Source organism: Lithobates pipiens, unplaced genomic scaffold (assembly GCF_037356315.1).
Source record: "Lithobates pipiens isolate NorthernLeopardFrog02 unplaced genomic scaffold, aLitPip1_a1.2 Scaffold_18, whole genome shotgun sequence".
NCBI classification, from domain to species: Eukaryota; Metazoa; Chordata; class Amphibia; order Anura; family Ranidae; genus Lithobates; species Lithobates pipiens.
In genome coordinates, this window is record NW_027507758.1 from 344,881,704 (window position 1) to 344,897,776 (window position 16,073).

At 37.5% G+C, this 16,073-nt stretch overlaps 1 protein-coding gene across 1 annotated transcript in view; it reads left to right on the plus strand.

The window, feature by feature from the left end:
- COL9A1 (collagen type IX alpha 1 chain) overlaps positions 1-15,078 on the plus strand; it is a 178,013-nt gene extending 162,935 nt beyond the window's left edge. Inside the window, exons 37-38 of the mRNA XM_077487414.1 lie at positions 9,674-9,751; positions 14,041-15,078. Of these exons, the coding sequence (XP_077343540.1) occupies positions 9,674-9,751; positions 14,041-14,234 (272 nt within the window). The 3' untranslated portion in view covers positions 14,235-15,078. The remainder of the gene's footprint in view (positions 1-9,673; positions 9,752-14,040) is intronic.
- Positions 15,079-16,073: the final 995 nt, after the last annotated feature.

Here is a 16,073-nt window from a genome sequence, read left to right on the forward strand (position 1 = left end):
TTATAAAAGGACCTGGTATGGTTTGGGGGAAGCCCCCACATTGTTTTTTTTTCACGGACAGCTCCTTTGTTTGTATTCTGCTGTCAGTTGGGAATCCAGCTGACCCCGGCTGAAAGCAGGGATGAGTCATTAATTGTTAGGACCCGGCAAGTGCTGGCTCCACCAATGACTCCTGCTGCTGACACCAAGGGTGAGATACTAGTTATTAGGATGCAGGTATGTTCTGGCTCCTTAACAACCAATGGCACATCCCTGCTGGCTGACAGTATTTTACAAACCTGTGTTCCTCAGTGGATGGAGAATAAAGATAAAATGCATTTCATAAAGGATCAATTCAGCATGAAATCTTCTGCAACGTGATAAGTAATCTTAAGAACAAAAAAATGAAGCCAACATTAAATTACATTTGCCAGTTATATTTTATTAGATGATATGCCTTTAATAGTAGCAATCATCTCTATCTCAGCATAATGTTTAAATTTACTGTAATAAAAAGAAATATCATTTGTTAGGGAATAAAAAGTGTGCAGCAATTTATTAATGTCCTGTAGAAGTTCAGCAAACCTTACCTCAAAGAATATCCTAACTAAAATAAATATCAGAATAGAACCATAAAAAGTGTACTAAGGAATACCCGAAGGAGACTTGACTTATATTTCTTGGCCAAAACTTGAAGATACAATGAATTCACAAGATGCTATATTGTACCCCTGTAGTAAGATAAAATGTCCATAGCATTATAATCCTGTGAAGTCAGATTTTTTTAATTAATTACAGTGCAGCTGTAGAGGTTTGATCTCAGCATAATCTCATGAATCATGGCAGCAGTGTCAACGACAATTGCAATACAATGACTAAATACAGCAGTATGTCACTATACAATAAAGGTTTTCCAGGGATATTTACCAGAATAAATATAATGTTTAAAGCAATGCTTCTTTACAAACATTACTCATTTTAAAAGGTTATTAGCTGCTAGCTGCATCTTCCCAAGAGCCTCTTCCTGCTTCAAAAGCACAAGGATTGCTGTGTCAAATATCCCGGGTGATTATCGCAGTGCACCTGTTGCTTAGTAACACCGGTGGTCTGTCAAGGGCATTGCAACTAGTTGCTAGACTGAGGTTATTAGAGCCTATTACAGTGGGGAAAATAATTATTTGATCTCCTGCAGACTTTGTATGTTTGTCCACTTACAAAAAAATTAAGGGTCTATTATTTTTATCATTTATTTTAATGATAGAGACAGAATATTAACCAAAAATCCAGAAAAAACACATGATACAAATGTTATAAATTTAGTTGCAGTTCAGTGAGTAAAATAAGTATTTGATCCCCAAGCAAAACATGACTTAGTACTTGGTGGAAAAACCCTTTCATCCACAGATTTCCTCATTAAAAGCAAGATGAGGCAAACATAGTGTAATCCATTATTTTAAAAGTTTTATTAAATAAATAGATAGAATGCTACTCACACAGTAGAAGATAAACAATGCGTTTCAATGTTTCAATGAAAGTCACAGCGTATTTGAATTCACCACCGCCACCGCTATACGAGAGTGTATACACCTTAGGCCACGCCTAAGGAAATCTTTGGATTATCACTGGATAATAACCGGACCAGCTCTGTACAGCGGCACAGGGGCTCACACTGTGGAGGCGCATTAACCCCTTAAGGGGAGGGGGAGCTGGTGAGTGCGGACTATTGTCTTTATACATGAAAATCGCACCGGTTGCAATCCAGGAATCCACTGAGAACTGAAGCACACTGTCACCTTTGTTTTAGAAGAACTTTTTACTGGAGCTTTATTGTCTTTTCTGCCGTTGGACTTTTATGCTTTATTAATCGTGACCAATTATGTCATATGCCTTTGCTGCGAGAGCTCCAGGAGAATAATCCAGATGATTTTTGGCATTATCTCTGGATGGCAGACCCCTGTTTTCACCAACGCTTGGCATTGTTGACCCCCTATATTAAGAAGCAGGACACATGCATGAGGCTTTTATTTAATTTTTTTGGTTGAATAATAATGAATAGATTTGATATATTTTTTATATTTTTGGATGCATAGAATGCACTTTTTGGTTAAGTTCTATTGGCATATAGCATGTTTAATTTTATTTGTTGTGTGCTTGTTATTTATTTTTTATTTTTTTTTATGCATAATAATTTTTTTTATAGAATAATACTTAGCTATGTGTTTTACGTCAAATATCAGTTTGGGAATAGGCAGTTACATTTAAAAAAATACAATGTAAAATTGACAAGGGACACCAACATAGTTGTATCTTTGATCCTAAAAACGACGGTATAATGGTGTTGGGGTAACTTGTCCAAATAAATAAAAAAAAAGCATAATAATATTATTCTTGATATCACTAGAAAAAAAAGCCTTTGAAAATTAGTTTGCAATAACTCCATCAGTATCACCAGAAAAGCAGCTTCATTATCCCATTAAAGAAGAAGAGAATTTGCGCTGCATTTCGAGATTTCATAATTTGCCACGTCACGAATATTAATTCTCCATTACGAACGCTAGTTTACAAGATCGACCACTTCTAGCTTGTCCTTGCTTCCGAGCATGTGTTTGTACTTTGGACTTTTGTCCGACAGACTTGTGTACACACGCTCGGAGAATCCGACAATAGACATTTGTCTGCGGAAAATGTTAAAACCTGTTATCCAACATTTGTCCACGGAAAATCCGATGGAGCATACAAACGATCTGATTTTTTGCCAACAGCCTGTCATCACACAATTCCCATTGGAAAATCCGATCGCGTGTACGAGGCCTAACAGGACAGGTTTTTAAAATAACTGAAATACATCACAGGTGATATAATTTGCTGCTCAGTGATTGCAGTATTCTAGTCTACATATCCCCATTTTAATACTTAAAATCTGGCCTGCTAGTGGGTCCTGAGGACAGGAGTTGAGAACCACTGGCCTAAGGGATGAGTGGTTTGATCCACACTGATCAAAAGCTGATCTGGTTTGGGCAGTTTTACAGACCGTGAATACATACAATTATCAGCTGAACCACAGATTTTGCTTCTATTCTCTTTTCTTCTTAGTTTTAATTTTCTCAAATAATTAATGAAACTTCCTCACTAGGGATAGGTGAACGGTTAGGGCCAAGCATGAGTTCGGACTGATGAATGCCCAAATTATCAGGGTGTTTGACTTCTTGTTCGGCCCCATGCATTGAAAGCCCTGATTGGCTGAAGCAATGAAAGCAATCAGGGCACAGAGCACTGTCAGAGCCATGATTGGGCTCAGTCATGACGACTCTATCCAATTATGGCTCATTGCTCTTAGTTCCGCCCCACACTATAAGTAGTATACGTTTTTTCAAATAGCGGCCATTTGTAGTGTGATATCGGCATGGAGAGAGATAGAACAGAGCTCTGTTCAATCAGTTTAGTGTGAATCTAGTGATATTTCAGTCAGTTTAATGGCGTATATTTCAGTGCGTTATGTGCCATTTAACGTAGTATATTTCTGTGCATTAGTGCATGTTTAGCACAGTATACAGTATTTCAGTTCACTGCTGCAAGTTTAATGCAGTATATTTCAGTGCGTTACTGCAAGTTTAATGCAGTATATTTCTTTGCGTTAATGCACGTTTACGTAGTATATTTCAGTGCATTACTTCAAGTTTAACACAGTGTATTTCAGTGTGTTAAATGCCATTTAACGCAGTATATATCTGTGCGTTAGTGCCATTTAATGCAGTATATTTCATTGCTTTACTGCAAGTTTAACGCCGTATATTCCAGTGTGTTACATGCCATTTAACGCAGTATATTTCAGTGTGTTACATGCCATTTAAGGGAGTATATTTCTGAGTGTTAGTGCACGTTTAGGGCAGTATATTTCAGTGCGCTACTACAAGTTTAAAGCAGTATATTTGAGTGCGTTACAGCAAGTTTAATGCCTTATATATTTTATATATTTGAGTGCTTCACATGCCATTTAACGCAGTATATTTCTGTGCATTAGTGCACGTTTAATGCAGTATACTTCTGTATGTTACTGCAAGTTTAACAGTGTATATGTCAGTGCGTTACGTGCCGTTTAAGGCAGTATATTCATGTGTGTTAGTGCATTCTTCAGTGCGCATTCTTCAGTGCGTTACATGCTGTTTAACGCAGTATAGTTCAGTGCGTTACTGCAAGTTTAACACTGTATATTTCAGTGCGTTGCATGCAGTTTAATGCCACATATTTCAGTATATTTTGTGCCATTTAACGCAGTATTTTTCTGTGCGTTAGTGCACATTTAACATAGTATATTTCAGTGCGTTACTGCAAGTTTAATGCCGTATAGTTCAGTGCATTACTGCAAGTTTAACGCTGTATGTTTCAGTGCGTTAGTGCAAGTTTAACGCCGTATATTTCAGTGCTTTACTGCAAGTTTAACGCCAAATATTTTAGTCACTGATGTGACTTGGATGCAGAGGAAGAAATTGAGGGTAAGGCAACATCAATGAGGCAGCCATCATGGAAGAGTAGAGAGCAGCCTACCTATTCCATCAGCATCCAAGGGGCTATTCAATGAGTCAGGCAGTGCTTCAGCTGGTGTGTCTAGCAGACAGAAACCACACTGGAGTAGAGATTCTTGCAGCTCTGCAAGGGCAGGCCCAGAGGTGGTTCACAACATGCCATGCCATGCCAGCTGGAGCCAGGAATGGTGGTGTGCGACAATGGCACAAACCTCCTGTCCACCCTTAGGCAGGGAAAGTTGACACATGCCATGCCTGCTACATATTCTCAATTTGGTGGGGCAACATTTCCTAAATAGGTACCCAGGATTAGAAGATCTGCTAAAGCAGGCCAGAAGAGTGTGTAGCCATTTTAGGTTATCATACACAGCCATTGCTCTGTTGGCTAAAATTCAGCAGGAATTCCACCTACCATAAACCGCCTGATTTGTGACATGCACACCAGGTGGAACTCGACTTTGGCATTGCTGCAGCAGCTGCACATGCAGCAGCGGGCTTTCAACAAGTACCTGTGTGAGTATAGCACAACGACAGGCTCAGGCCAGCTTGGATTTTTTACCCACGCCAATGGCTGCTCATAAAGGATGCATGCACTGTACTGTCACCATTTGAGGAAGGATGGTGAGCCATGACAATGCATGCATCAGTGACATCCCTGTTGTGTTCCTGCTGGAGCAGACTCTGCGTGGCATTATGGACAGGGTACTCGAGGCAGAACAGCAGGATGAAAAGGAGGACTTACTTTCCTCTCAAGGCCCACTTTATGCAGACACCATTGTTGGAGCATTCTGGCAGTTATGGAGGCACTGAAGTCGAGAAAGACATACGTCAAACAGTTGGAGATGGTTTTCCATCCCCAGAACCCTTGAGAGAGTAGTACGTGGCTGGGAGGAGGCAGTTCCAGATACTATAAGCCTCAGTGACCCTGAGGACTCTGCTTCAAAGCCTGCGAAAGGACCAAGGAATATGTGGCAAAAAGAAGAAGGATCACTATTGGTTGGCAACCTTCCTTGACCACCATTGCAATGGGAAAGTCTCAGAACTCATCCCATCCACTCTCACAGAGAGTGCAGAAGATGAAATCTCTTGAGGACACCTTAAAGAGGAGCTTACACTGGTAGGTTACACTGTCATGTAAAACTTAGTTTTGAGGCTTCTGTTGGTCGAGAAGCAATGGAGAAGGCGGCCGCCTAAGTGATGCATTTCACAATTTTTTTACTCCTTGCTGCCCAGGACTGTCAGCTTCCACATCCCATTGGCAGCATCTGCATCACATGGTGGACGATTATCTAGGGGTGAAAACAGGGATGGAGAGCTTTCCAGACGATGGTCCAAGGGCTTACTGGGTCATGAGAATAGACCACTGGTCAGAACTTGCTCAGTATGCAATTGAGCTGCTGTGAAAAATTAAAACTGTGAGTGCAGAGATATGTGTACCTCTTTACATGCAACAGTCAATGTCTGTAAAAAACACAGTCACAGTTCATTAGTCCATATGATAAATTGAACAATAGCAAATCCTAAAAGGAATAGTGGTGGGCTGCAGCTATCCTTAGGGATAAGCCAGCTCTGTAATAGGAAGACAAGGGAACAAGAAGGAAGTGCCACCAAAGTGCAATTGAGCTGCTGAGCTGCTGTACAGCCAGCGTGCTTTCTGAACAGGCATTCAGTGCTGCAGGAGGTTTTGTTACTGATAATAGAATAATAGAACACATCTGTCCACAGACTCCATGGATTTTTTGACATTTATCAAAATGAATCAGTCCTGGATTACCAGCAGCCCCTGATGCTGATGTCACTGATTAAGTATTTTTGGGATGTGAACTCTCTGCAAGACTTCCAGGGTGCCTTGCTTTGTGGGTGTTGATTTCATCTGGAATCATTTTTTGGTGTAAGTTTCTAAGTTAATTAACACCCAAAGACCAATTTTTATGCACCTGTTTGACAGGTGCATATTGTTTAAATTTTGACAAGGCCAATTCTTGCTTTCATCAAGAGTACCTATATAGGGTTTTTTTCGCACCTGTTACTTCTATCCAAATTCTGTGGAAGAAACATCAGAATTTATCCAAAATACCTCTAATCTTGTTCCCAGTGCATTACATTGTGGCCTCATCATACATACTGTCTCTGCTAACTGTTGCTTCCAAAATAAAGAAGGCTTGCAGGGAATTTTTCAATTTTTTTGTGCTTTACAAATGCAATTATTGCTGCAGCAGGTACTATACACAGTACAGATGTGCCACTTTACAGGTAGACTAAAGAAAGCCCCCCAGGCACTATATTGAAAGAAATTTTTCATTTTTATGCTTTCACTTTAAGCATAAATAAATCACTGTTCATTTAAAAATTACGTTTTTTACTAACTTTTTTCATTGATACATGTCCCCAGGGCAGTACCCAGACCCCCATAACCATAGTATGCTCAATTACGTGCATATAAGCCTTCAAAATGGGCACTTTTGATTTTTCCAGTTGGGGTCCCGTAGACTTCAATGGGGTTTGTTATTTGGTTCTGAACTTTTGCGATGTTCGAAAGTTCTGATGTGAACCAGACAGGGGGTCATTCAGCCCATCCCTATTCCTCACCTCTCCTAGGAAAAAAATACCATCATACTAGATATACAGTATAAAGATACCTATAGCAATAGGACTATAAGGGTGCTCTGCCTTAATATATTGGCAGAGGAGGGACCTACCCCACTATATTAGCAGAGCTATGTTGACCATACTGGGTAAAATATTATGTTGCAGAGGGACCAAAATCAGGCAGTGCTTGCCTTCCTCATTCTCTCCAACTGACTCAATTACCATACCACCCATGCCATGCTCAGAGATTCCAGGTTTGGTGGGACATGCTTATTGTCAAGTCTTGGCTCTGTTAAATTGGCACCAAAGAGGAATTACACAGGAATAGGGTGTGGACTGGAAGTGCACCATGGCATGGAGATATGGCAAAGAAGGAAAGCACTGATTCATGTTAAGTAAGCCTATACTTTTGTATAGGATGCAAGTACAAGTTTGCATTAAAATGTAACCGAAGTCCACTATGTGTGAATGAACTTTTGCCATAATGTATAAGTATGCCCTTCTCCAGTGGTGATAAGCCAGGGCTGCATTTTTAATAACTGCCTGCTTTGAAAGAGCACAGCCAGTATTGACAGTGCCTGAACCATGGAACTTACTGAAAGGCTTCACAACTGATCTTTTTCCTATGGTGATTGTTCAGCAACAGCAGCATAAGTGCAAGTAAAGAAAAACATGTTCTACTTTGCCCTAAAATGTCAGGGAATAGTACTACTTTAAATAAGATTTTCTTTTGTACTGCAGTTCATCATATACTAATGTTGTTGTTACATGATATAAATGCTGCAGACATTTATAGATAGCCAGCAGTCATTCCCCTACTAAGTTTTCAATACATCTGATACTTTTTTAACAATTTTTATCATCATTTCTGGTCTTTATAACCTAGCAGGGTATTAGACAATTCAGACCAGACTTCCTTTACCTTTAGTGTTTCAAGGTAATCCCACACCTTTTGACTAATGTAACCCTACAGCATTATCTGAGTCTCCACAGGCCATTCTACAACTGGGATATGACTATAATAGTAAATAGTACAAACAAGAAAACACATAAAAGCTTGCATTTTCACAATCATATTCTTAATTATAAGACTAGCATTTGTTGGAATTGTTAAATTGCTAATAATTTTGACTCACTTTTATTGAGAGCAATTCAATGATTTCATCAACAGATCCCTTTTCTTCAAACAGCTTTATTCTTAAGCATTAGGTGGCAGATGTTTAATGTCTTTGAGATGTAACAGGCTTTTTGATCAGTAATATTTTTTTTCTGAGTAACTTTGTAAGTTGTGTGATATCTCTGTTATAGCTCTAGAAGACTGCAATAAAGTTAAAAAGTAGAACATTAAAGCAATGATTATACTTCAAAAAGTTAAAAAAATTTTACACAAGAAATTTAAACTATAACAAGCAAAAAGTACTAGATACAGTTCATTATTTTAATTTCCCTTACATTTCAACTTTCCTTCAGATAGAATTGGGTTCTGCCCGCATTCCACCTTCTTATAGGTTGTAACACCTATAAAATGTACCTATTTGTCAAAATGTCCTATGTCAAGATTCAGTACTGTTGGCCTCGGTTATTTCATGGGATGATGTATTTTACAAAATATTTCCTGTATAGTAGAACAAAATAATCTTCCTTGTCTTCTAAGTATTATTTCAAGTTGAAATGATTGCAAACTGTGTTCTGTTATAACCATAGCTAGCCTTAAGAGCTTAAACTACATTTGAAGTAGCCACCTAACCAGATTTATAATGTTAAGCCACATTGATGATATTTAAGCAGTTGCTCATGTCAACATTCTTAATTTATATAATAGAAATGACTTCCAATAAAGTGATCATATCCATAAATGTCACAGTAGCAAAATGTAATGTGTGCTCCCAAAGATAAACAGACTTATGGATTATCAAAGTGAGATTATATGAACTTTAAAATGTTTTTTATACTTGCTTTATGTTACTTTACTGTAAAAGCTTTTGACGTTGAAACATATCAGCGGTAGCTTAATTTATTAGTATTACTGTTGCTGTAGCGCTCTGTAATCCAGTATCGTCATTATGGTGCTTGCATGCAGGCAATATCAGGCATTAAAGAATACATTTTGGACAGCTGATCTCTCAGCTATATGACACCTCTACACATCAGCTTGCTTAAAAGTGTCAATACAGCTTTGGTATCATATTTTAATTTATCAGGCGGCTACGCATTTGGAGAGAGCATTTGTTGTCAAGCTATTTGCAAAGCTGAATGATGATGAAGATCAGAATATATTTCCTTTTCAACATGATTCTTAATTTGTACTTTAACCTTTGCTATATTTATTGTGTGAAAGGAGAATCTAATTTTTCATATTTATATTCCACTACTGCTTTCAAGGCTGCTTTGCATAATTGCATAAATGGCATATGATTCATAATTCCAGATCCCCAGGGAAAAGTTGTGCACTGCAAGCTATTGTGTGTGTGCAATACAGAATGCTTTTAATAGCATGAGAAAAGCAAGGGGAAATGCTTTTTGCTATAAAGAACAGTATATAGACACCTGCTTCTGATTAATACATTATAATATTCTTGTAGGTGATTCTGGAGAAAGAGGAGAAAGAGGATTGCCAGGAAGAGGTCCAAAGGGATTACCAGGATTGCCAGGTCTTACAGGTATGCACTCCACCATGTATTCTACATATGTATAACTGCAATGAGCCTTACACAGCACAAAAAGAACCGACTCCCACACTCTGACATTATTTTATGGTTTTATGTAGGAAGTGCTAGAGTCTAGAACGACGATTTTCAGTAAGGCTAGCTGAGTGAGCTGAGTTTGTACCCTAATGTTATCTATAGGATCATCTCAGCAGATGCTGCTTTAAAATCCACTTCTTATTTGGACATCTGCTATATTACTGTTTCATTTAATGGTTCCTTGCTAAAGATTTTGAGGGCCATTTTTCATATTTATTGAAACTCATCCCCACTTGTTGTATCCTCTTATATCTATATAATGTTAAACCAGTTGGAAGACATCAAATGTATAAGTTACTCATACTGTATGATTTAGCAAATCAGGAAATGCCAATACTGTCATTGCATGTAGCTATAGGATTCCAGGAATAATAGTGGGGCCCTGAGATTGGGAAACATGAAATATGACTTGCACTTCAGTAGACATTATGTTGAAAGGTCTACACTTTCATCAGGTTGTCTAGCATTCATCTTTGACAATGGATCCCTCTAGATTACTTAGAATACAAAAAGAGAACATGTTGGGCTAATTAATATTAGCTGCTGCCAGTTTAACAAGTGACATATTCAATGTAATATTACAGTCTAAGCATCTCCCTGTTTCTGAAGATTAATTCTACAAATATATAATTAGATACATTGACTAGAATATTTAATTACATTCAGTTGTATTATTTCTAAATGTTTTTTGGAAATATGAATCATGAAGATGAGTAAATTGATCAACATACAGTAGTTATAAGTATGTAAAAGTTAAAGCATAGTTAAAGCATATGTAAGTCCAATGAATATTTTTACATGTTAATGTATTTTCAAAATAATTCCCAAAATGATTGAAAAGGTACTTACATGTCATTTTTACCTGCTCTGTGCAATTTTTTTTGCACAGAGCATCCCCAATCCTTCTCTTCTGGGTTCTCCGCTGACGCTCCTGGCCCCTCCCCCTTAAACCTGCTTGCTATGGGGGCTCTGGTGTGGGCTTAAACCTGAGCTGGGCTCAGACACACACAGCATGGCTAGGCCTTGTCTACCCCTCCCTTCTGTGATTGACACCAACAAGAGCCAATGGCCCTCGCTGCTGCCTCCATGTCCTGTCAGGAGAGAGCAGCTGGATCAAGATTGGGTTCAGGTAAGTATTTAGCGGGGCTGGGGGGGAACTGAACACAGAAGGTTTTTTACCTTAATGCAGAGAATGCATTAGGGTAAAAACCTTCTGTTTTAACTGCCACTTTATTAATGATAAATGTGCAATTTTCATTAAAATAAAACCTAGTGATCCTGTCATACAGGTCCTTGTTCAGACACTTCCTGTTATGGGGGGACAACACTGTATCTTTGTTCCCCCAAATGCTTATTCATGGTTACCATATTCCACAAGCTTCAGGTGGAGACTATAACCAGTCATGCTAATGTTCACTGTGCTGCCATGGCCTGTCCTTATCACCATCAAAAAGCTTGCCCTGAGCAATGGCATGCAGCTGCCACTGATGCAAATGCCTTACCAAGCTAAATTGAATCAAGTTAGGGTTTAGATTTAATGTAAAGAATCAAATGATTCGGTAACTGAAGATTATTCACATATTTTTGAGCCATCTGCTGATGTGCTGGTATGTCACAAAATTGTTCATAGGTATTTTTTAGTGATCTAAACAACTCCAGCCTTTAGAGATAATGATAGCTAAAAATATAATAAAATGTGCTAACCTCTATATCTACCCAGATTGTATATCCAGAACTATATAAATAGCTAAATAAAAATGAATTAATTGTCAAAAAATGAATCATCAAGAAAAAAAACTCACTCCTTGTGAATTTGTCCAACACTTCCACTGGATGCAAACTCACCAGATGTAATTGATCTCCTTTAGCTTATGCCACAAAATATCAAAGCAGACCTTTTGCAGCTCCGCTGTGCATGGCTCAAATCGTGTTTCCTTAGACGAAATACAGGCTCACATGCATGGCGTGGCCAAAACAGAGAGGAAATTTATCGTGCAAAACATTGTGTTAAAACTTTTTTTAAATAGCTGTTTAGATAACAAATTTTCTGGTGCCTGCCCAGCACCCAGGAGTCATCTGTCAGTAATCAGAACAAAAGCTGCCCGCCGTTCCAGTCCGGGAGCCGATGGTAAGCTGTATACAATCTCCGAGACCAGAGAAGCCTAGTTGTCTTTACTAATACAGGTTTCGTCCAGTTCATCTGACATCATCAAGAGGCTTCTCTGGTCCCTGAGATTGTATACAGCTTATCATCGGCTCCTTGACTGGAGCGGTGGGCAGCTTTTGTTCTGATTACTGGTAGATGACTTCTGGGTGCCAGGGAGGCACCAGAAAATGTGAGTGGTATCTAAACAGCTATTTAAAAAAGGTTTCAATAAACGTTTTGCACAATGAATTTATTTTGGTCCCTCTATGCATGTGAGCCTGCATTTGGTCTAAGGGAACACAATTGGAGCCATGCACAGCAAAGCTGTGAAAAGCCTGCTTTGGTCTTTTTGGCATACACTAAAGGAGATCAATTACATATGGTGAGTTTATATCCATTGGTGGATGAGCACAAACTCAAATGGAGTGGAGTATTATTGAAGTAGAATAGGCACTTTGAACACTGGCACTTTTTGTTACAAAAGATTCTTCATAGTTTATGCACCTTTTTTTAAACAATTTTTTTTTATATAAGCACAGACTTCTATATGAAAACTCATCCTAAGGACTTACTATCTTGAGCACTGACACTTTATTCACTAATGTTTGATCATTTCGATTTTTTTTCTGGTGATTAATTCATTTTTATTTTAGCAATATATATAGTTTTAGATATACACTCTGTACGTATAGAGGTTAGCTTGCTTTATTATATTTTTATCTATCAAGTCAATGTGCTTACATTGAGAGAGCACTGCTTCCCTTGATTTATTATGTATCATTGTGCAGGTGTTAAACATTGGACTTATTTAGAGATAATGGAAACATTTTGTTCAGACTGGCTTTTGAAGTAGATTGAAATGATGATTTGAGTTTAGCTGATCACATTCACATGTATCTCAGAAATAGATTGCCATGTACTATGTTTAAGCAGGCTGTACATTCAAGTTTGCAATGGCTGATTAGTTACCCATTTAAAAAAAAAGGATTAGTCCATGCTTTATTATAAATGTCTGTTAAACAGCTGAAAATGCATTATTTTTGCATGGCCCTGTGCTTTCAAGTCCCTGAATTATTATTTTTTTTTTTAATATGCATTATAGTTTTATTAGTTATATAGTATATATTATTATTCATTGAAGTTGTATGTACAATAGGTAATATCATACCTCCCACTTTTTTGAGATAGGAACGAGGGACACCTATTAGCAAAAGTATGTAAGCATAGGAAACACCAAATAATTATTAGTTAAATCCACAAGTGCTTTTATTTTTCACTACTGTTCCCTTATACTGGCTTTTGAAATTGATAAATGCAGCAATTTAGATATTGTATGAAAGGTTTAGCGCTGGGAAACACTTTTTGAAAGATAAAAAGTGCATTTTATATACAACTATATAGATCAGACCAATGAGAAGAAAAGAGATACAGAAAGACATTTCCAAATCAGGTACAGTCCCTCGAAATCAGGGACAGTTGGGAGTTATGGGTAATAGGTTATTGACTTTCAATTACATACTGTAAATATGTCAAATGCACAGGTAGAATAAGATCACTATGTGGTATTATATGATACTGTCACTGCGTTTATCACAAAATATTTACAATATCTCACAAAAGTGAGTACACCCCTCACATTTTTGTAAATATTTTATCATATCATTTCATGTGACAACACTGAAGAAATGACAATGTAGAGTAGTGAGTGTACAGCTTGTATAACAGTATAAATTGGCTGTCTCCTCAAAATAACTCAACACACAGCCATTAATGTCTAAACCACTGGCAACAAAAGTGAGTACACCCCTAAGTCAAAATGTCCAAATTGGGCCCAATTAGCCACCCCCCCCCTGTGTCATTTGACTCATTAGTGTTACAAGGTCTCAGGAGTGGATGGGGAGCAGGTGTGCTAAACATGATATAATAAAATATTTACAAATATTTGAGGGATGTACTTTGTGAGATGCTGTATGTACCATTTTCAACACCGAGAGATTTTCTGGTGGCATATAATATGGTTAAAAAATACTTAAATTACTTTTTTCTTTTTTTTTAATAGGTGAACAAGGCAAACCAAGTTATGGGCGTGTAGGTCGGGATGGAGAGAGAGGCCCACCTGGTCGAGCTGGGCAGCCTGGAATCCCTGGACCACCAGGCCCTCCTGGACAAGCAGGATATTGTGATCCTTCTTCTTGCAGCCTTCAGGCCCTTGCTGCTCCACAGTCCGCTAAAGATTTGAAAGGGCCAGTGTGAAGAGGTTTTGAACTGCTAAAAACCATGTTACTGTCTGCACCTAAAATCAACATCAAAGAATGGAATGAAGGGAAGAGAAGATAAACATGCCCCTTTTTAATTCCCAAACAGCAGGCATTAACCCACTGTGACATTTATGACTTAATAAATACCTACCAAATTTGGAAAAGAAAAGTGGTGCTTAAAATACTTCATGAAGACATCCATAAGCAGCTGCAGAGAATAAAAAAAAAATATTTTACAAACATTTGTAAGTTGCCATTTTCTCAAATAAGAGCCCATGGATGAAGAACTGCCTTGTACTTTACCTCATGTTTTAATCCCCAGCATAGTGTATTTAAACCCACTGGAAGTACACAGCCTTGAGAAAATGTTCCTAGATTGCAGTTATAAAAAATAAATTGACCATAGTTATAGAATCCCGGCCCAGTTTATAGAAAGTGTCACTGCACTCCAATCTTTCACCAATAATGTGTTTGTAAAATTGTATTTTCATGTCTAAACATGGAGGGAAATGGTTCATGTAAAAACGTGGTACAACAAGAGCTGTAAATCTCTGTATATGTGCTATATGTTGGCTGATATGTTGTAAAGATGCAACCCAATTAATGACAAAGTGACTTTTTTCCTTTAGCTTATTTTGTCTCTAAGCATTATGGGTATAAAACCTGTATTAACTGACACCTTCTCTGTGTGGCATCCACTCTGCAGTGTGATGAAACTGCTTAACAGATTTTTAATATCCAGAAATAAAATCGTTTTATAACTGAGAATATTTATTTTCATGTGGCATCTCTGGTTGTATGGAAAACAAGAAAAGTAAGAAATAAATACTGTTTCGTAACCCTGTGCATTTCTTCAGTGTATGCTTGAATAAAGTTAAATAAGGAAATTGAACAAGACCCCTGAGGAGACATCTGCCTTTTAGTTTTGAAACGTTTATTCTGTAAATGAGATAAATTGAAAGTTTAGATGTATGCTTTATTTATTATATGCTATATAGAAACTACAGGGGGTTATATTTCAAAGTAATGGCATTAACTTTAATTAATGTTAGGAGACCCATTATAAACATATGGCAGACTGCTTTGTGGTAAGCTTATCTTATTCTCTGTTAGCTGTGGGTGACTTGCGGGTGGTTACAAAGATCAATAGTGCATGTCAAAAATAATAGAACTTTTCAAAATGTTGCTTTTATTTACAAGATAAAAAAGGTTGTTTGATCAGGAATAGGGGTATGATTAAATTACATGTACATGTATGATCAATGTATTTAAAAATTATTTATTTACTTTTGTAAAATCATAAAATATTGCTACACAAGCCATTTGTGACCTAATATTACTACAAATGACACTCCCCTTTAAATCAGTGGTTGCTGTAATTTTCAAAAATTGTTCAAAAAATGTAATACAATATGGCAATCTGGAGGCATTATGTACACTGCTGGTGTATGGAATGCCCCAGAAAAGCGTTTCCTGCTTCAGTGATTGGCTCAGACATTTTCTCAAAAATTGGGGATACAATTAAAATATTAGGCATCCCCTGGGATAGGAGTTTAATTTTTGGTAAAATATTCCAGGATATCTGGGGGGCTCTTATATTAACCTTTTTTCGCCTAAGGGTAAAAAAAAAAATTAATGACTAAGCACAATTTTGCAACTTTGACATTCATGTTCGACAACTTTGTGTTCATAAAACCATACATATGTGAAATAAAAAGGTTATGGCGCTAAACCCTATTAGTGATGAGGTGAGTTGACTTATCAAATCCTAGTGTTTGATTTTTTATATAAAAAGAGAAAGAAAAAGAAAAGAGCTGTTGGTGATACCGTGAAA